The sequence below is a fragment of the Ruditapes philippinarum genome, unplaced genomic scaffold (genome assembly GCF_026571515.1).
Source record: "Ruditapes philippinarum isolate M1 unplaced genomic scaffold, ASM2657151v2 ctg128_1_1_1_1, whole genome shotgun sequence".
Taxonomy (NCBI): Eukaryota; Metazoa; Mollusca; class Bivalvia; order Venerida; family Veneridae; genus Ruditapes; species Ruditapes philippinarum.
Genome location: NW_026861563.1, coordinates 986,151 through 1,009,190, shown reverse-complemented (window position 1 = coordinate 1,009,190; position 23,040 = coordinate 986,151). Strand labels below are relative to the sequence as shown.

General features: G+C 33.6%; 1 protein-coding gene across 1 annotated transcript; it reads left to right on the top strand.

Moving 5' to 3' along the window:
• Positions 1 to 277: 277 nt before the first annotated feature.
• Positions 278 to 22,662, top strand: LOC132716155 (uncharacterized). Its single transcript, XM_060699356.1, has 5 exons — positions 278 to 1,582; positions 5,558 to 5,701; positions 11,860 to 12,122; positions 14,312 to 14,557; positions 19,650 to 22,662. Exons 1-5 carry the CDS (start codon positions 502 to 504, stop codon positions 21,426 to 21,428), a joined length of 3,513 nt encoding a protein of 1,170 aa, XP_060555339.1. The 5' UTR covers positions 278 to 501; the 3' UTR covers positions 21,429 to 22,662.
• Positions 22,663 to 23,040: the final 378 nt, after the last annotated feature.

Below are 23,040 nucleotides of genomic sequence, written 5' to 3'. Positions count from 1 at the left end.
CACTTCACCAGTTTGATCAGTTTGATTTGATTCCTTGTGAAAAGCATAAACCAATTGTAAAATAAGGTTTTCTTATCATATTCTAACATCAAAGTTAAAAAATATAGAGTATTCATACTGATACGTCTAGAATAATTCCTCAGAGCTATATTTAAATATGTCTCTAATATTTCTAAGCCTGTTTTATGTTACATTTTCATATTTACCGCCTCCGAACTTCTTGTTATTCGTCGGCAACTTAACCTACCCAATGAACGATAACTCATGTTATATGGAAGGGCGACATCTATCGTCAAAATGGCGAAAAAAAGAGAGTTGTAGGAACTTACAATGGTTAAAATGAAACCCTGTTTTTAATCATTTAAAGGCATTGATGCAATGAAGTCCTATTTAAATTGTGTTAAAAAATAATCATATTTAGCGTGATTTTTCCTTTTCTTCTAAATCCCAAGTCACAACGAAACTGTGACCGATAGATCTTGGGACAAAATCAAAACAAATATGGCCGACATGGACAATAACAGTGCCCTAGTATCTGAGGTTACTTCCCATGTTGGAATGAATGGCAGTAGTGAAGAAGTTGCTCAAATGGACGGTGATATTGTTGACCAGGTAGGAGTCGATGTCACCGATGAAGAAATGCTTCAGCATGCCTTAGCTGATGCTAGCAGTGCATTCCCTGGAATGCCTGCTGTCCAAATGCAATATAATGAAGAGACTGAGGCTCTGCATGATGGAACTTTAATAAACAGCGGTATTCAGTTTATAAATGATGCTTCAAATCAAGATAATATAGTTCATGTAGAAGAGGGCTATGTAGGTGACACTTCCGTAAATTTTATAAATGAAACAGATTTTGTTAATCAAGCAAGTAAATCTGATGTGATGGAATATCCTACTGAAAACAGTGAAGCGTTGGAGGAAGGCACAGCTCCAGCCTTGAATTCCCAACTTCCATTAAATGAAAATGATTCACAGCCACAAATTATTGTTCAACAACATTTGCCACAAAGTTCAGCACCCTTAGGGTCAAGTCAAAATCCAATTAGAATAATCCAGCAAGGCAATCAATATACGCCTGTTCAACAATTGTCAACAGATCAATTGCAGCAAATAATGCAAGTTGTTCAACAGCAGCAAATTGGTAAAAATATTGCAACTGGTTCAAGTGTCTTATTTAATCCACAGACAAATACAAGAATTGTGTATCGGGTAATATATCCATCCCAATTACACAAGGATGGAACAGGGGATGGCACAAAACCTTCTGGGCAACAAACTGTCATGTCATTTGTTCCTCGAAAAACATATAAAAAGAGGATTAAAGATGATGAAGTAGATAAGATAGAAGGACCAGAATTAACTAAAGAAGAAAAAGAACAGAGAAAAAAGATGCGTCCTAAAACAAGATCAGGTAGAGTTTCAAAACCACCAAAACACATGGTGAAAGACTTTAAGCATATTCATGTGCTTGATTATGATGAAGACTATGATGATAGTGATGGTGGATATTCTGATTTTAAATATGAAGGAGAAGATGAACCAGATAGGAAAGATGATGACGAAAACTTTGTGTCCTATGGTAACTATTTGTTTATTGACTTAATGTTGTGGCTTCTATGTTTTTATAGGTAGATTGTGTCCATTTACTGCCGGTAGCTCGACTCCTTCAAACTTCTCTTTTATTTGAGCTGAGGAAGTAGTGACTTCTCTCTTAAGATTTTTTTATGGGTGGATTGTCACTGTGACAGTTGTTACTTTCGGCTCATCACCCTATAGGGTGAAAATTGCGCTTCCACCTTTTTTTAAAAAGTAAGGCAAAGACTAATTTAAATAATTATCATCGGGTGAAGTCACACTCCAGTGCACAGGCAATAAACAGTGTGTAAAGCACTTTATACATGACTTAAATGGCCTGTTGACATTTTTAATGAGTGTGATTTTAACATATGTAGGATTTGATAGGTGATTAGGAGTGGATGGAAGGTAATAATTGATGCATCTATAGCTAAAATTCCCATGTGGCAAAATGACTCTTGTGCAGATTTTGTCACGAGTCAAATGTGTGCATTCCTGATTTTCACGAGTCAAAACCCAGATACCCGTGTCAATCGAGAGCCCTGATGAAGATATTACTTCTCAAATACTTTCTGACATGTCACATTGATGTTGAAAAATGCCAAAACTTACACTTTTCCTTTCTTTTGTTTGATTTATTAAATGTCTGAAAAGACACTCAACTCAGTGTTGTTCAAAATATATGCAAACTGAAAGTAATGAAATGTGACAGTTCTATGTTGACTTACAATAATATGGAACATAGGCTTTATGATATAAATGTTATTTTCTGGAAGGTAATATAAACCATGAATCATAAGTAGGTCATAAAAACACTTGCCACTTAATGGGTATTGTAGGTTCTTTATACCAAATGTACTAAACATGTGTTGAAATTTGAGTAGATAATAAATTCAGATTTGAGCCCAAAAGTCAAGCTGAAAATCCAGTTTTGGCCCATTTCAGTTATCACATGCTTTCAACTTGGTCTATGCATGCTAAAGAGGAAAAATGCTTTCATAGATTGACAATTTGGAACCAAGAATCTCTTATTTATTTAGGTTTATTAAACATTGCTACATGTAGATCAATATTTGTTTGTGTATTCATTAAATTCGGGGCTCTAGCAACTGGGCGATTTGAGTGACTTAAGTCGCCTTAAGTTTCTCAGCTTCGCCGAGTTTGAACATCAAAGCGAAATTGAATTTGATGAGCTTTTTACTTACCACATGTACAGATCTTTACTGTATGTATCACACAATGCTTGTCAATAAATTTAATGCTTGCCTCTGTCCTGAACTTCAAACTAAATTGTTGATAATACATAGACTGCTGATAATTGACTGCAATGAACCCATTTATGTGACATAAGATGCAGCTCCATTGGACATAAAGCCCTTGTTATTTGCTGATGTAATTCATTTTTGCATAATTTATAAAACACTGCTGATTTTTAATCAGTGAGTCCTGGATTGGTTTTACCATATTTAACAGTATTACACTAAATTATGCAATGTCACATTTACTGTGTAAATTTACTAGGTGTAACTGTAAGTACTGTCACAATTGCTGAACATTATGTTTCTTTTGCTTGGGAGCAAACAAGACAAGGTATATTAAAAATGACATGTGACCAGATTATAACATAGAAATAGTTTTTTAATGCAGCTCATGTTTTTTTTTTAGGTTGGCTTTTATCTCAGTGTTGGTGGAAAGAATCTTTGAAGTTGTCATTTAAAGTTTTGAACTTTCAATTTATTTTACCTTGTTACATTTGTTTATAAGCAAAAATGCTTCAAACAAACATAAAGAAATATTGATTAGACTAGGAATGACAAAATACCATGTTATCTTGATGCTCTGTGTATAAATACTGAATAGTTGGCTGACTTTGTATCAGATGTCAATGTAGGAAACTTTAAAGCTGCATGCCTCCAGATGAGCCAAATATTTAAAAAAATATGAGACTTCAGAAAAATGTACAGAGATTTTAAGAAAAGTAAAAAGATTTATGATTCAAGTAATAATTTACTTGTTGTGTTTGATTAATGACTGAATTTGCAGTATTCATTACCAAATATCTGCTGCATGACTAATTCTGCACATATTGATCTTTTTTTGTTTGTTAATTTACGTGGATTGTAAGTGCTATTTGCAATGTGTAAATTATTTTCTTTCTTAACTTCACAAAATTTTACTTTTGAATACATTTTCAAATTTCAATAGAAATTGGCATGAGTCTGGAGGCATGCTACTTTAATTCATAGTTTTGAATAAAACAGTTTTACTTATTGCAGTATTTTTCATTTGAATTTCAGCAATTGTTTTGTGATGCATGTGAAGTTCCTTTATAGCATTGCCCAGTGATTGGAGTGAATGAGTTATCATTTAAGTTCCACTTCAAAATTAGGAAAATATGTTTTATATAAGTGTAATTTAAGAAAAATTTATTTACGTAAGAAATGTAGATATATTCACATTCCAAGTGAATCTTTGCATGTTTTAAGAGTATTAAAACAGAATTTATAGTTCAGAGAACAAGTGAAAACATGAACAAGGAAGATCAAGCCCTAGTTTAACTGTCTCAGTCTGTATTCTAAATGTCATTACAGTTTAACCTGTATTCAAAAAAGCTTTTAGAACTGTTTTGTTCATTTTTCTGCATAACTATTTTAGCCGCGTCATGACAAAACCAACATAATGGGTTTGCGACCAGCATGGATCCAGACCAGCCTGCGCATCCGCGCAGTCTGATCAGGATCCATGCTGTTCGCTTACAAACCGTATAACAAGTAGAGAAACTGATAGCAAACAGCATGGATCCTGATCAGACTGCGCAGGCTGGTCTGGATCCATGCTGGTCGCAAACACAACATGTGTTTTGTCGTGACACGGCTCATTTGAAAGATAGTTGGGCTATTGTACTCACCTAGGCATCTGTCTGCATAGCCTTGTACAACATCATATCGTCATCAACCACTGAAGATATTTGCTTGAAACTTCACACATTTAAATAAATTATTTAAGATCATAATAGTTCACTATCCCAGGCCAATAACTCTAGCTCAGATTTGACCGAATAATGGCCATTTCTGAACTTTAAAATTCCTGGTAAAAGTTTTGCATGCAACATCAATCTTCCAAAGTGCTGAAGGATTTCACTTGAAACTTAACACATGTTTCGGGATTTAAGGCCTGTAACTCTGATATGGATTTTGACTGAATTGTGGTCCTTTGTGAAGTAAGAAAATTTGTGAAGTAAGCAAATTCTTGCCTAAGTTTTTACATACAAGATGACTTTAATCATAATGCAGGTCTTTGTGTCCATGACTAGATGTCACTATCCAAGGCCCATAACTCTTGGCATGGACTTTGACAGAGTTATGGTCCTTTGTGAACTTAAAAGATTTTTGGTTAAAGTTTGCATACAACATAAATCTTCAAAAACTACTGAACGTGTGATATCCACTTGAAACTTAATCCATGTCTTTGAGATCATAATTGGAAGTCGCTGTCAAATGCCTGTATCTCTTGGTATGAATGAAATATTGCCCTTGTGAGCATAAAAAATTCTTTAGTCAATATCCAAGACTTAATTTTTTAATGAATTTTTCTTTTTGTTAATTCCTACATTATCCAGATTCTTGTTTTTGCTATTAAGTCCTTAGTAGAGCGAATGACAGCTGTTGCTTTTCACATAACTTGTATGTATGTGCAGCAAAAATTGCCTGAAATTCTGCTTACAAGGGAGAAGATGTTAAAATCCCCCCTACTACAAGTACATTGTACTGTTCCCCAAAAACAGTAAGAAAGAGAGAGATATTGCTACTGTCCAGCCAAATAATTCAGAAGGAAGAATTCTCTCTTCCTTGCTTATATTTTAAAAGTTTACTTCAGGAAAATGTTTTACAGTAGGTAAGATATGTTGCCTGTTTTGTTTTTACACTTTATGTTTTATTGCATTTATATCATGATGTATATGTATTTTATGTCTCTTCAGCAACAGGTGTTGAATCAGTTAAACCAAAGAAATGGAAATGTATAACTTGTCAGAGAGCTTATATTGGAAGGGCTGGACTGGGGCGACATCTGAGACTCAATCCATCACATGGCTCTATAGATATGGATGGAGACGGGGAAATGGGTAATCTATTATTTATAACAAACATGTACTCTACTGTTTTATAAAGCTTTTTTGTTTTCATTGAGTTTTGGTGTATACATTCAGCAAACTTATGAATGATACACAAACTACTACTAGGTTAAGTTTTTTTTATTGATCGGGATTACTTGATAAGAAGTTAGTTGGTGTAAGAGGTAAAGAAATGCTTGTTTCAGTCTGTGCATCTCTCACTTCTTTTAATATCCTATATGTAAAACTGCATTTTATCTTACTAGTACCAGGGCAATCGCAGTAAGTCATGGACAACAATGGTTTTGAAATAAAAATACACAACAAGTTTCTTTAAGATTTTTACTGATATTTGATCTGTTATTACGTAGTGTACATGCAAGCAAAAGAGCAGCAAAATATCATTTGTCTAGACAGAACGAATTACAAGACTACCTGGTAACGTAATGCAGCCCATGCTCAAATGTCATAAGTATGTTGTGTGACAATGTGTCAATATTTCATTCAGAACTACTGTGTAGGTAACACTTTTGATTTCAAGCCATTTATTTATAGAGACATGCACAAAAATGTTTCTTGAAATTCTTAGCACAGTAAATTTTTATACAGTCTAAAATTTACTGCGAACGGGTTGATGTCACTAACTCTTAATATTGCTTTTAACTTTATCCACTGTTTATGATCGCTTGACTTGTTCATCCCATTTTTGCTGGATTTTTTGTTATCTGTGAAATATTGCTATTGACACAATCTTACTGGTACTTTTTTAACACAGCTTTTAACCTTTTTGAACATGACTGTTGTGTCATTCAGCACAAAAGCAGAAATTGATAAGCACCTGCTGGGCTCATATAAGCACGGTATGGAGTAAAAGAAGCATTGTAAATATATATGTCTCTCAATTTCCGTGAATTTATGTCATATAGCATCAGACTTACGGACGTTTACATTCAATGTTGTAATGTAAGGGAAATTTAAACTTTACCAACAATTTTAAGATGTGTAAGGTTTGTACATTTTGTAAGTGACTATTTTTTGGCATGGGTCTTTATAAATGCTTTTCAGTTTAGTTTTTGGATATTTTCTTGAAACAATGTGTTTCTTATTTTACTTCAAATTAATGGAGATACATTTATGCAAAGTTATTTAAGGCTTTGGCATTAAATGTTTATTTTACAGTAATTGTCCAAGACCACCTGTGATCCATGCAGATAGTGTGTCATTTACATTTTGACAAGGTTTTTACACTTTCAAATAATTCACACAGTATATAGTTCAGTCATCGTATTATGGTAATATGCATAAAATGAATGTTGATTTATTGAGGAAATACCATTTGTACATTTTCTGTATTTTAGTGGTTAACCAAATTTTTATCAAGTACATTGCAGCATTTTCTGTTGTAATGATTTCCTTTATGATGTACACCAAGTATTTTGAAAGATGTACTTTAACCTAACTACATATTGATTTCATTTCACTTGACTAGATGTTCATCATAATAAGGCCATGTTCAGAACCAGTCTCACCTTTGTGCTAGGTCAAGGTTTCCCATGGTGCTTGGTCAAGGTCACCCGTGGTGCTAGGTCAAGGTCACCCATGGTGCTAGGTCAAGGTCACCTGTGGTGCTAGGTCAAAGTCACCTGTGGTGCTAGGTCAAGGTCACCCGTTGTGCTAGGTCAAGGTCACCCGTTGTGCTAGGTCAAGGTCACCCATGGTGCTAGGTCAAGGTCACCCATGGTGCTAGGTCATGGTCACCCGTGGTAGAATACATAGCACTGACACAATATTGTCTGACATAGATGGGAGGGTTATTTACACTCATTTGGCAGCTATAGTTGTTATTGTTAACATTAAATAATATTTAATTATCTCAAGCTGAAAAGGCTTTAGGGATTGAATAATAATCTTTGTCTGACCTTCAATCTGTCTGTCCCATTTAACATTTTTCTGTTGGAAACAAAACTCAAAAAAAACTATAAAAAGTATTGACATGAAACTTTAAAGAGAAGCAGAGAGAACAATAGGATATGCAATGGCAGAAATGTCTATTTTTAAATAACCTCTCGTTTAATTTACATTTATATTCAATCAAATTAAAACCACGAAACAAGTGATAGACTTATAAATCTTTATTTTTGGCATAACTGGCTAAGAAACATCAGACCAAATGAATGATTATATGATAAATATAACTAAAACTGGAAATAAGACATAAAACATGTTAAAACCATTAAGTCTGGTGTAGTCCGAGCCAGTATGCCTCCTTTTTTCTTGGTATTGGCTTACGAGCCTAGTCCCCATGAGAGGCATACTGACAAGATCTTAACCAGAAGGCATTGCTCTTCAAGGTGAGAGGCGTAGTTGGATGGTGGTGTAAAATTATTTTTCTAAATTAATGTGCGTGTGAACAAAGAGCGCTTTGGAAATCGAGAGGCTGCATACGTATTGCTGCTGATGCGGGTCCTACTTTGTTGATAAGGGAGCTGAATTTAGTCACGTGGTATTAGAAACCGGATATAGGTCAAGTACCGACGATGTAAACATCAAATCGAAAGTAGAATTAATTTAGATCTTGCATAAACCGCGTTTACTACGTAAACTTCAAAATAACTTTTGTGCAAAGCATAACTCCAAAATTATTCAAGATAAAGATATGTGGAAGATGTGCAGTGACACAGAATTGTAACTGTATAGCCTTTATATGAATAATCTCCAAAAGTTTGTATTTTGTCCAGGACACATCTTTATCACTTTAACCATCAGCCTGTATTACTAAATTTTCCTTTAAATTAATGATTCTGCTCTCATACACACATTCACATTAGCTGTGGGATGGATATGTCAACATGGCTTTTGTTAGCATTATGTATAGGAGACAAGATATGAATTTGTGATGTTATTACATGTAGTAATGAATGGCTTATAGTACTACAACACATCACCTTATTTTCTTTTGTTTATGCCCCCAGCCCCCCCCCCCCCCCCCCCCCCCCACACACACCTTGAAGGAGAGTATTGAAATGATGTTGCTTTTACTATCTATACATAATATTATATATGTCCTGTCTGGATCCATATCTTAAAATTGGTTAGTCAGCTTGTATAATATAATAAAAGAAACTCTGAAAGGATTATTTACATTTAGATCAATATCTCACAACTGTAAGATTGTAATGAAACTTGGCATGAATAAGTCAGAAAATGATACTTCAATGAATGCCATCAAATTTCATTAATGGGTTATTTAGTGATGGTCTTTTCTTACTTAAAAAGGCATTTTAAATGGAAAATTTCCGTCTTTTACAATGGTTAGTAACACTATAATGCAGCTTAACAGGATTGAGGAATGCTCAAATTTATAAGGAAATTATGCCCATCAAATACCATCAAATTCTATATATGATAATTATTGAGTTTCAACTATTTGCTACTAGGGAAAAAAAGAAAACATATACATTGTACTTTATACTGGTGTGTAATATTTTAATTGTGGAGAGAAGTTTTTAACAAGCATCTAATCTATGTGTATACTGGGCAGGAACCAGTTTCCGGACAATACCAGTTTCCGGACAAGTATTACAACGGCTTAATTTTGTCTTTATCGATGACGATCGGTATTATATGTCATGAAAATGGCTTGGTTTGATTGTTTGAGAAAATAAACTTCCTTCCAAGTTGATACATCATTAAAATTTCGTGAGGATATCTTACCAGTGTTTTAAAAACAGCTTTATATCCCTTTGGGGCATGTAATTTGTTCTGCGCATGCGCAATATTTTGTTTATTTCGGGATATAATTTGGGGTAGCAATTAATGCACAGTGTACTTCATTCTAAGTTCATCGGGTGTAATCCCCAGAGCTGAACCTGTAACGTATCTGAAAACGGTGTTTAGCTAGGTTTACTCCACTTTCGCACTTCATTGCTGCCGTACACACAAAAATATCCTTTTCACTTTTCAGTCATTCCGAGACCCATTACGTGATCGTTATTTTTCCTATCATAAATATTTTTCAGTAAATCAGCTTAGTTATATAAGAAAGCTAATATATGAGAAGAAATTTTTTTGTTTTATTAGAATAATTATCAGTTATTCTAACACGACCCGCATTTTTCCCTATTGAACATAGCAGAACCGAAAGTGTGTGTTATTTAAGAAATAATATATCCCAAACTGTGATTTTATTGCTCAATAACATCACTGTTGGAGTTCGGATGCGGGGAATTATATCACGAGGGCGTAGCCCGAGTGATATAATGATGCGCATCCGAACGACAAACAGTGATGTTATCAAGTAATAAAATCACCGATTTGGATATATTATTTCGATTCTAACACGACATCAACAAATAAATGCTGCCGTGCATTATAATAAGCTTAACTGCGGCTGATTTGTTTCCGTACTTATTGTCAGCGCGTCACATTTTAGTTGTTACCTCACGTGTATAATGATTACGTCACATATCTAAATATAGAACGTCAAACAGTGATTTTATAGCATAATAACACACACTTTCGGTTCTTCTATGTTCAATAGGGAAAAATGCGGGTCGTGTTAGAATATGCAATAGAGTCACTGTTTGACGTCCTATATTTAGACATGTGACGTAATCATTATACATGTGACATAACCTCTATAAAATCCGACGCGCTGACAATAAGTACGGAAACAAACCAGGCGCAATTTTGCTTAACTATCAAGTACGGCAACATTTATTTGTTGATGTCATGTTAGAATCGAAATAATATATCCAAAACAGTGATTTTATCGCTAGATAACATGACTGTTTGTCGTTTCGGATGCGCATCATTATATCACTCCGGCTATGCCCTCGTGATATAATTCCTTGCATCCGAACTCCAAACAGTGATGTTATTGAGCGATAAAATCACAGTTTGGGATATATTATTTCTTAAATAACAGATTTGAATAGCAGCTTAATATATGTCCGGAAACTGGTTATGCAAGAGTGAACAATTTACACTTTTGATGACCTAATTTAATCCTTCAGTTTGTACATTGCTTACGTCACCAGGCAGTATTCATTGTGTTATGGGACATAGTTAGAGCTCAGGTTTTTGGTGTGTTAGTTTTATTAATGCATGTTTATTATTAAAAAATAGACAATTAAAAAAACTCGAATTCTGTCCAGAAACTGGTTCCTGCCCAGTATACATTGTTTTACATGAAAAAGGAATGAGATTTTTTATTTTTCTCACTATACAACAAGATGTTTATAAAGCAGTCATCATTATGAAATAATGTCATGTTTTACAAAACTCTCTATTTATAAAATACCACTTTACAACACCAGCAAAAATCTACACTGAACAAAAGTTCTAACCGATCACCCTGAGTTTTCGCTTATATATGAAAAAGAATAATACCAATAGATCCGACTTTTATTTTATTTCTAAGAGAATGAAGTTCAACACATTGAGAATAATAAAATTATAACATTTTCTATTTAAATAATACTTATCGATATTTAAAAAAAATATTTATGAACAGCCACTCATCTGTCTGATAGAGGCTCCAGCATTTAACATTCCAACTGCTACGGCACGATCCTGCATCGACATTCGTGCCATGTTTTATGTTTTTTCACTTATAAAGTTAACAAGGATTTATGCAATGTAAAATTTAATACTCACCACGCTCTGCACGAACATTTTGTGCCAAAATGTGTAAACCGCGCCCTGTCTCCCGCGTGAGTGCATGGAACCGTATTAAATTATTTTTCTGTCCACAAATCGGTAAGAAATGACACAAAAATCACCTGTGCAAAATTTTATAAGGATCTATTGACCCGTTATAAAATATCAAAATTTAAAAAGTGATCGGTTAGAACGTTTGTTAAGTGTATGTTTAACATGACATTATCACTCCAACAGCACAAAAGATAAGATTAGAAAAAGGTGGTGATTTCTTTATATTTGTTCATGTGTGTTGCCAAGGATGTGGCCAAGAACTTAATTTTACTTGTCTGTTTAGAGCCTAGAGGAGATACAATTGATAAAGGACTTTCTACATACATTCAATTTTCTTATCACCAATCACCTTCACAAAAGTTGAAAAGTAGTCGTGCATATATGAACACTACAGTGTGGTGTTGAGATTTTAATTTAGAATGCTCAATCTTTCACAACTCTTTATATATTTATAGAGCCACCTGATCCTAACATAACTCCAGTGTCGAGTGAAGATCTGACTTTATCAACTCCTGCCACACCTAATGGAATTAACAGCACTGCTAACAGTACTGCCAGCTTCTCAGAAGACAGTAGGGATTCCTCCGTTAGTCTGACATACACCCCAACACCAAAACGAGGTAGAGGTAGGGGAAGATTTGGCAGGGGCTCCTGGAGAGGGAGAGGGGCATATAATAAAATAGATCCAGAAACTAAGAGGCTGAACAAACTCAAGGAGGTAAGGTTGACATAATTTCTATCCATATTTACAAATTTTGGTTTTGTATTAAATTTGTAATAAAAAAAAAATATACAGGTATGCCAGAAAAATTGCCTTTGACAGTTTGTCTTTGCAATATTGTTTAAATTTAAATCATTTGAAAGATAAGTATTTGTGATAAAAGGGATGACAATAATGTTAAAGCCTATTCCTGTATTCAAACATTTTGGGAACATCATTGGAATTTTGGGAAAAAAAAGTGTCTTTAAACTCAAAACTCAATTTTGTTGAAGTCTATTTTAAGATCTTTTTTCAACATTTTGGGAATGCCACCAACATGTCTTAAACTCTTAATTCAGAATTATCTAGTAACTTATAGAAACAAATGAAAACATAATGTATATGCAAATAGCTTCTATTGATAGCCTTTGTATGTGTATCTTTTATGTAGTTAAGTAAGTAATTAATGTTTTTGCTTTTGGTTTCCCTTTTAAAGAAAACAACATTAATGCAGACTGATAATTGGGAATTTTATACTTATCAATTGGGGAAAAAAATCATGTTTTAGCTTTAGGAATTCCTCTGTTTAGCGGTAGTTACTATATGAGGAAAAAAGGCCAGATATTGATTAACAAATATAATTCAGGTGAAAAAGTTAACAGCTTAGTGTTTGCTTGAATGGGTTTAACATCTTTTAATCAGTATCTGTCACATATAGACTGGAGCATTCTAAATAATGTCCTTAAAATCATTTGAAAACAAAAACACTTCACAAAGAATGGCTTTAAATAGATATTAACATATTATAGGCCATACATGTGTCATGCTAAGAACATAATAATATTTAGCTATATGAAGTTTATGGAGAGCTGTCCTACTCGCCCCAGCGTCGGCGTCCAGATTTCATGTTAAAGTTTTGGTGCTGTAAAATATTTTTCACTATAACTTTTTCATTTCTTAAGGTATCAACTTCAAACTTCAAATATATGTTCCTTATCATCAACCACATCTTATGTAACAAGGTTCATAACTCTAGCACCAACATTTTCAGAATTATCTCTCTTGAACTTGGAATTTTTTAAAAAGATACTATTTTTAGCTGTGACATGGTGAGCTTTTGTGATCGCTTTTCGTCTAGCGTGAACTTTTACTTAATAAACGACATCTCCTAATAAACCGCACAGCTGATTTCAACCAAACTTCACAGGAATGTTCATTTGGTAGCCAACTGTAAAAGTTGTTCAAAGAATTTTATTCCATGCAGAACTCTGGTTGCCATGGCAACCGAAAGAAAAAACGTATAAACTTTCTTTTAAAAAACAGAAAGCCCTGGGGTCAAAATTGGCCCTGCCCCTGGGGTCATTGACTTTCCTTATTTGTATATAGTAAAAACTTTAAAAAAAATTCTTTTAAAAAACCCAAATAGCTAGAGCTTAGATATTAAGCATGAAACATTTTCTAGTGGGTGTCTACCAAGCTTGTTCAAATAAAAGTCCTAGGGTCAAAATTGGCTTTGTCCCTGTGGTCATTGTTTTTCCCTTTATGTATAGTAAAAACTTAAACAATCTTCTTTTAAAAAACCCTAAAAGCTTAGGAGCTTAAATATTTAGCATGAAACGTCTTCTAACAGGTGTTAACATAAGGGCCCTGGGGTTAAAATTGGCCCATATATATACATAATTGTTTTTCTTTCATAGTTTTGTCTTCCTTACTGCGTCCAGTATTTTATTAGTCGAGCTTTGCTGTCTCCTGTGACAGCTCTTGTTTTAAGTGTTTTGTAAAAGGCAATTTTCTTAAGGAGTTAATTTGGTGTAAAGAGGTTTTGTTGTGTACAAAAAGTCCCCTTGTTCTGAAACTTAGGAAAATAGTCAGGTGTGCAAAGCTTAAAAGTATGATTTTTCCCTACAGGTGATAAGGCGAAATTTCCAGTTGACAGGCTATTTTTGAAGTATCTGTCTATGAACACTATGAACATTTCAAAAATGCCAGAAACAGAGAAGAATGTTTTAGTTTTCATCAAATTATAGTAACTGTTGAAATATAAAATCCATTTTTCTCTCTATCTGTATTTCTGGTACTGTAGCATTTCCAATTAAGGTTAAGCAACATATTGTTTGCAAATATCACCAGTATGATTGTGTTGATTGTGATTTAAAAAAGATTATATATGACCTGAAGGTAATATGTTCAAATAATTCTCCTTGTAGATCACTAGAGAATGTAGTGATGAGGAATTGATGGAGGTAGTTCTGCCTCGACTAGCCAAGGTGATTACACTGTGGGAGTTCCTCTTGATGAAGGTAGAGAAAGGTAATCCAGCCTGGCCACATGCTGATGATATATACAAGGAATATGAGAAGCTCCATGAGCATGTGAAAAAGTTGTGCAAAGAATATTTACAATATGTTGTAGAACCAGAAACAGAAAGGCAGCAAAGCCAGTCTTTGTTACAGGTATGGTAGTTAAGTTTATATAGGACTGAAACTTACAATTTATGGTCATTTCAACATTTAATGATGTTTGATAGGTGTATGTTTCTAAGAAAACTAATTAAATTTATTCTATTTAAGCTCTTCTATACATCAGAGAATATTTATAACTGATAAAGAATCTAATAATTCTAATAAAAGGCACATTATGCCTCAGAAACAAATAAATATTTACATCTTTAGAAGGGCAAACATAAGTTTTATAACATTAAAAACAGTGGTTTTAGAGAATGTTTTGTGCTTTTTACCCTAAGAAAGTTGCACAGAGTGTGTTATTATTTGTCTCAAAAGATGCAAAATGTTAACAAAGTAGTATTTTGACTTCCATACAAAATACTTAATCACTTTAACTAGACTACTGTCAGAAAGCAGCAGAAGCAAACATGGTTGAGGTCATTGTTCAGTGAGTAACTTTAAGGAAACTTTAACAGGACATTATAAATAAAAAGCTTTAGAGAATTGTAAAAAGCATTTCCACTACACAATGGGCCTTTAAGATGGTTTAATAGGCTTCATGTGTACTATGTACAGTATTTATACCCTTAAAGGGAGTATTTGAACAGCCTGTCTGTCTGTCTATCCGTATGGCTAACCTTTTAGAAGAAGTTGAATTATTATTGAGTTCTACTTGCACTTACTAACCAAGTTAAAGACTAATCACTATGATCTTGTCAAGTTACATAACTGTGGTATCTATTTTATAAAAGTTATATGGACATAGAAAAGCACCACACCTTTATGTAAATAATTACTAGAATTTTGAATCTTTATTCTTTCCTAAAATCTTAGTACATTTTTTTCAGGTTTGATTTTATCGAAATATTTTTGCTCATCTGGTGGCGTTCAGCTTTTAGTTCTAACCACTGATGGCTGTATTATTGTCTATACAAAGACAAGACAATATGGCTCTTGACTTTCTCAAGCTTCATAACTTCAGCATTCATTTTCCTGTGCTATTTCTACTTTAAAATATGGTTAACCTATTTTGACAAGTTTCACAGTTCTACTAGAATTGATTGGTTTGTTTCTGTATACACTCCAAGATATCCTTTTTTCTAGATATCTTCCTTTTGTTTACTTTTAAGTAGAAACAATTAACTTTTTCTGCTGGGCACATTTCAAATAAAACAAATACTGCGAATTCACTTATATTCGTGGGCATGAAATTTCGTGGTTTTATCAAAACAGGCATTTTCGTGGGTTCTTAAATTCGTGGATTTTCGATTTCTTGTAAAAAAAAACAGTAACCTAATGCAAAGTAATCTTAAACTTCATTGCCGAACATTTTTCTTACAACATGTACATATCTTTACTTGGCACACAGCGCTTGTTAATAAATTTAATCCTTGCCTCTGGGCATAACTCTAATATAGCACAGTTACTGCCGATAATTGACTGCAATTAACACATTTATGTGACATGATATGCACCTCCATTGGACACACTGCCCCTGTAATTCCCCGGTGTAAACATGGCACAATTTATACGACACCTGACAGGTTTTAACCAGCGAGTTTAAAAGTTTACACCCTGAATTGGTCTTAACATATTTTACAGTAACTACACGCAACGTCACAGCGACTGTGTAAATTTACATGCATATGAATTAATCTCGGTCTATAACACCATGTGGATCTTGTTAAAGTCGGTGGCGTCTTTGATGTTTACGGAAAATCATTCGCACAAATACAGACTAAAATGCATATAAACTGGATCATCTAAAAACGACAAAACAATGTACAATAAATCTGTTTTAGCGATCGTATTTTTTTTTTATAGTTTTGTGTACTTACGACATTTATATCAAAGACTTTTTTTAAATTAATAAGAGCAAACTGACAATTTTAATTAGCGCTAATTATTGCATTGCCTGGGTTCCCATATTTACTCGAGTATGTCAAGTATTCTTGTTAACACAATCAAATCCTAGTAGACTACAACGATCAAGTATGTATATGCGACATTTGTGACAGTAAAGTAAGGACATAAAATTGAGTTTTCTTTCAAGTTTCTTAAATATTGCAAACGGATTAAATATGTCACTAACCTGACTATCTGTCTGTATTTACATCCATTTCACGAAATATCGGCCGGAAAAGAGCCGACGCATGTTTGTAATATATAGAACAGAGACTGGGTAAGAAGTATTTGTTGGGATAAAAGTTCGTCGGATCTTAAATTCATGGATTGACCTACCCACGAAAACTACGAAAATTCGTGCCCCACGAATAATAATGATTTTACAGTAGCACTTTTCAAAACCACTTGACACCTTTAATGTCAAATACAAAAAGATACACAACAACGTCCCTTTGCTTGAATGATCTCCCTTTCCCAAACTTAATATTAGTTAGAACAGAACAGAAGGTTTATTTGTTCATTTGCATGGTACAAAATAAAGACATATACAAACAATATATACATACAATACATGGCTATAATATTCTTGTATAAATACTAGGGATGGCAACAAGTAACCGGTTAACCGAGTACTCGATCGAACGTCCGAATATCGGTTAACAAAATTGATATTCGATTACTCGGAAAAAATACATAATTTATATTTTTTACCATTTAGAAAGATTGATATGTCCAATTTTCGGAGATATGCATTTTATTTCATGCTTTTCGGTGGTTTATAGAAATATATCGGTGAAATAAAACTGGTAATTTCACTGTTTGAAACAGTGAAATTACCACTTTGATAATTTCACTGTTTTGAATTTAAGCCCCTTACGTTGTTACAGTGAAATACCAGCGTTCACAGTACTGGGTACCAACTTAATGACGTGACGTCGTAAATGACGTCACGTTGTATTATTATTTGGCGCGCTTTTCATTCAGTATTTGGTTTAATGTCTTTTTAAAACGTTTCTTTGCATATAATAAAAAGAAAATTTGTTTAGTTTAGTGTAAGATCGAAATATATTTCACCTTGTGAACACCAAAAGTCCATATTTCACTCGTGGCTGCGCCACTCGTGAAATATACCTTTTGGTGCTCACTCGGTGAAATATATTCCGATCTTACACTGAACTAAACAAATATCCTCTATATCTTCATTAAATACCTGTTAAATGTAATCAAAACATCCTTGCAGAGGTGCGAAAATGATAGGCGATCAACGGTTGACACGCGCACATGTGTCGCTTATGTCATCCAGCTCTTATGATATTCAGTAACAGTTTGTAGCGGAAGTAACTATTTTGAAAAACAACAAAGGGCCGATTGCTATTATGAATGTAACAATAAGGGGAACTAGTATTTAGACCCCTTTTAAACTTTTGTTGCCGCCGATCAGTCTATATTATTTCAAGACGAAAAAAGATATATGAACTGTCATACTCGTTTTAAACTTGCTATTGCATTAATTAAAACGTTGTAAAATATGATGTTGTTGAATTAATTTTAATTAATTTGTCTCCCGTGCAGTCCTATTTATAGTTACGAATTCTATTAATTTAAATAGAAAACGAAAGTAGCATGCGGACGGTGTTGATACTGTGAGATCATTGGAAATCATCCGAGTAACCGAGTACTCGATCGGAAAAATGACCGAGTACTCGAGTATTGATTTTTGTATTCGTTGCCATCCCTAATAAATACACATGTTATCATGTAATATGTTATATTGGATCTGTCTTAGTTTGATTTTGTAGGAATCTATAAGCTGATAGGTGCACTCTTGAATTTGTTTGGAATTAAGCAGTATTAAGAAATGAGTATAATTTTTTGCTCAAGAAAACAATGTCCTGCCCCTAACCACATTGCTAGCAATACTGAGAGTACTAGTCAGACGTGTTAACCACTCAGCCACACCGCCACAAAAACTTGACATATAGCATCAGGTGGTCCTCTGCAAAAGTTATAAAAATCCTCAGGGTCAAAATTATCCCTGCCCTGGGAGTCACTATGACAATGACAATGACAAAGGATTTATTTGATTTTGGCCTCCGGCCCATATCAACAAAACATATACATTACAAGCATGACATGATGTAGTGCCAGTGTACTATATAGATCAATTACAATTTATAACTACTAATATAAATGTATATAAAGTGACAGAAATAACTTTTTTAACATATATGTATAGTATTTACCAACCAGAATGTGTAGATACATAAATAATTACATATTTCACTAAGTTTATATAGACTTGTATAGGAAAAACTCATTTAAATATTTCCGTGTGAAATAACATGGCATAAATATTTCTGTGTGAAACAACATGGAAAGAGTGAAGACAATTGATTTGAAGCATTGATTAGTAAACCTATACAAAATTTATATAGATCATGAGTCAAAAATAGCCCAGCTGTGGGGTCACTTTCTAGATTGGAGTTTTGTAGGAAACAGATTTAAAATTCTTATCACCAGAAACAACAATGCTCAGAGCTTAGATGTTTTGCATATTGTGAACCTCTACAAAAAGTATATGAATCACGCCCCTGAGGTTGAAATTGGTTCTGCATTGGGGGTCACTTGATCTACATACACTAAAGTAGAAAATGATATTTTAATCTTGTTTGAAACTACAATGTCCATAGCTTTGATATTTAGCATTGAGCATTACCTAGTATAAATCTACAAATGTTATAGGAATTATAACCCTGGGGTCAAAAATATGTCACGCCTAGTGGTCAAATTGCATAGAAATTTAACTTTCACACTACAATGCAAAAGTTGTAAAGGGAAACACATAATAATATTATCTGTAATGAAACAATATGACCTCGAGATGTAGAATTGAAAAGTAGTCTTCTACTTAAGTTAAATTAAACATTGCCCTATGGTCAAAAAAGGTCCAGCTGCACTATGAGTCAATGACCTACCTCTGCATTAAATAATTACGACCTTTTCTAGCAATAAGTGATCTCAAGTGAGTGTTGTAAGGCCATCATAGTCTTCTTGTTTCAAAACCAATTTGTGTATTGCTGTGTCACAATCAAATGTTCAAGTCTTCAATTTTTTCCTGGACAAAGTGTTAACAAGCTACAATGCTTTGGCAAATGTATACTTTCTAAATATATTAAAGGAATTTGTTTTATTTCAGGTTGACAACAAAGATATTGCTCAGGCTCTTGGATTAAAGGTTGGTCCTCATAAAGTAAGAGACATAGCTGACACAGATAGTGATATTCAGTATAGATACAAACTCCTTACCACCAATCAGTCTGTGGATTTTGACTACACCAACAAATCTTTCCTTAAGCGTACAGTGGAGGTTGTTTCACCTGAACAAATTGTGTCACCTGCAAAAAAAATGAAACACAAGTCTAATATAGTGACAATCTCCAATGCTAGAAATCTCAATTCCAGTACAAATGTGACTCCAATCTCATTGACTACTGCTAACAATATGGGGCCAGCAGGAGTTAACAGTGTCCCATTTATATCCAAGATAAAGGTTAAGTCACCACAAAAAGTGAACGGTAGTTTGAGCCAGTGTTCTTATTCAGGGAAACCCACTAGTGGTAAAACTGTTTCATTACTTACAAATTCATTCTCAAATCATTCTCAATCTTCCTCATCACTATCATCGTTATCATCATCATCATCTTCAGACAGATCATCACAGAAAGTTGTCATTGTCTCAGGAACAAACTCTTCTCCACAGTCTAGTGCTTCAACATTCTCTACTAACAGTGTACCAGTCAAAACTATTTTACCTGCCTCATCTGGAAATCAGCTTCAGACTGGTGATCAGCTTATTACAATGTCAAATGGGCAGGTTTTAAATTCACAGAACAGAATAATATTACATGACAGTGTTACAGGAACATACACAGTCTGTTCTGTTCCAAGTGACTTGACCAATTCATCTCAGGCAACTAACAGTGTATCGCAAAGCGTCACAAGTGAACCAGTCATTCTCAGCATACCTCAGTCTTCAAACTCACAGTCAATGCAGCCAAAGCTAGTTCTAAATAATATGAATATGCTAAATTCAGTTCCAAGTGAAACTAGTGAATTCCAGCAAATTATTACTAGTGTAGCAGGAGAGAACATTGCTAATAGGCAGATTTTGAATATCAGATCGGAAGAGGGTTTAAATGTTAATACAGTCACAAGTGTTCAATCTGAAGAAATGAATGTGGCAGATTTAGACCAAAGTCAACAGAATATGATATTTACACTACCCAATGGAGACCCAGTCCAGTTTACGGGTATTGATGACAGTAATACGGGAAATGTTATTTACACGTTAACTAACGGAGACTCTTCAAATGAGAATGTTGTCTTTACTGTGGATCCTAACTCCATGTTAGTGACTCAGTTAAATGATCAGAGTAACGAGGCAGCTAATGGTATAGAAACTATAGACGGCAATCAAACCTTGCAAACAAATGGTGAGAATGAAGTTGTTGGTGTAATAAACAGCATAGATACGTCAGAACAAGTAAAAACCTCGCCCAAACATAAAGAGCAACAAAACGCCAACATTGATATAGATATGATCGAGCATGTATCTACAAATAAAACTAGAGAGCATAATTTAGATACATCACAAGTTAATGGTAATGTATTGATGGCTTCATCATTAAATGACAACCAAACCTCAGTGGCAGCTATTGATAATAATGGTGACAAAAATAAAGTTGAAGCAAAAGTGACTAATGAATTTGATGGTATTGGTGATGAAGGTAATACTGAAACAATTCAGATACCAGCAACTAATATATACCAGACAGAAGATGGGCTAATCTTTATACAAAATCCTGATGGTACCACGCTACAGTTACAGGGGTCGGATGGTGAAGCCATATCCATGGAAACTGTTCAAGCTTTGCTTGGAATGGAGGCTGAAACATCCCAGTTTACTACTGAATAAATGCATGTACACAAAAATATGAATAATTTTTAACCTGTTTCATTTAAATATGTACCAGAAAAATAATGAATATATCATTCCATCATAAAGGTGTAAAATCTTGCAAAGCTTGACTTTTAATTTTAAACAAAAATTTACCATGCATTTTGTTTTGCCTGCAGTTTTAATAATTTAATACCAAGGTAGTTAATATTATAGAGTGTAAACCACATTCGTTATTGGACCATGTTTTTAAATACATGTACATTGTATTGTGCTAGAAAAGAAGGGGAAAAGTTGCTTATTTATTTAATATATGAATTTAACTTATGCAAATATGATTTATTTATGAACAACATCCCTATGAGATGTTATACTACATAGATAGTTACATGACTTTAAAAGTTATTCAGAATTACATTCTGTTGTGTCTGTTAGTTTAAATAGTCAATTTTGGTTCAAACTTATTTTTTCATTCAAACACAATGTGAATAATTTAAGAAAACAGCTAAGTGCTATATTGATAAGTGTTCAAATTATTATAAAAATTTCAGTAATTCATGAATACTATTTTTATTGAAGTAAATTATTTTTTGATCAGCTGTTTAAGGCATTCCTTACAGCAGACTCGGACTACTGGTCAGGGACCATCAACTGGACACTTTTTTTGGAACATTTTTTCATAATAATAGAACTAGATACCTGAAATAATTTGACTCCATACAGCGAGGTTCTTCTCAAAATTGAAGAGCTAGTTTGTTTATTTCCGATTATGTCGACACTTGTATTTGAGAATATGCATTTATTTTTGATAAAAAATTGTCTGATTTATCGACAACCACTGAACATAGAAAACTAGTGTTGCCCGAGTTTGATGGTCGTCTAGATTTGGTGGTCTCTAACCAGTAATTTGTCAATCTACATCACACTTTACAATTATTACTTTTACTAAGTAAAAGCAAGTTTCTGGTATTGCTTTCTTATTTGAAATTAATTTAGATCTTTTTCTTCATAACCTTGTGGTTCTTTTAAGCTTTAACATTTAAAGTTGTAAAAGTTTTGAAATGAAGCTTTGAATTTTCATGTGATTTCAGTCATCAACAATGTATTTAATTTGACATCAAGAACATTTGTTTCTGTAGAAATGTGACATACTTGGAAGGACTTCTGTTTATTTCTTTTGTTTTTTTTATATGTAAAGAGAAAAGTACAATATAATGGTAAAATACATATTTGTGTATGAGTTTATTTTGCTGATCTTACATGCTTTATCAAATGTTTTAATTCCAACTCAAACAAAAACAACAACAACAAAACAGATATCAAGTTGTAATAATGACAGGGCTATGTCACCAGTATGTACTAAAGCCAGTCAAATCAGTTAATATTCAGTTAATTGCCTACTCAATTACAGTATTACAATTAGGCTTGCTGCTTATTATATAGACGTTTCCTTAAGACATGAAAAGTCCAAGTTAATAATTCATCAATGAAAATGTAGTGAGGAGTTTATGTGTAATATGAAGAGGATTGCTGGTTAAAGTTGTTTCAAATGTTTAATTCATTAATTATAAACAAGCATATAAGATAAATGAATGTGTTGTTAAGCATAAGTAGTGGTATGTAATATAAA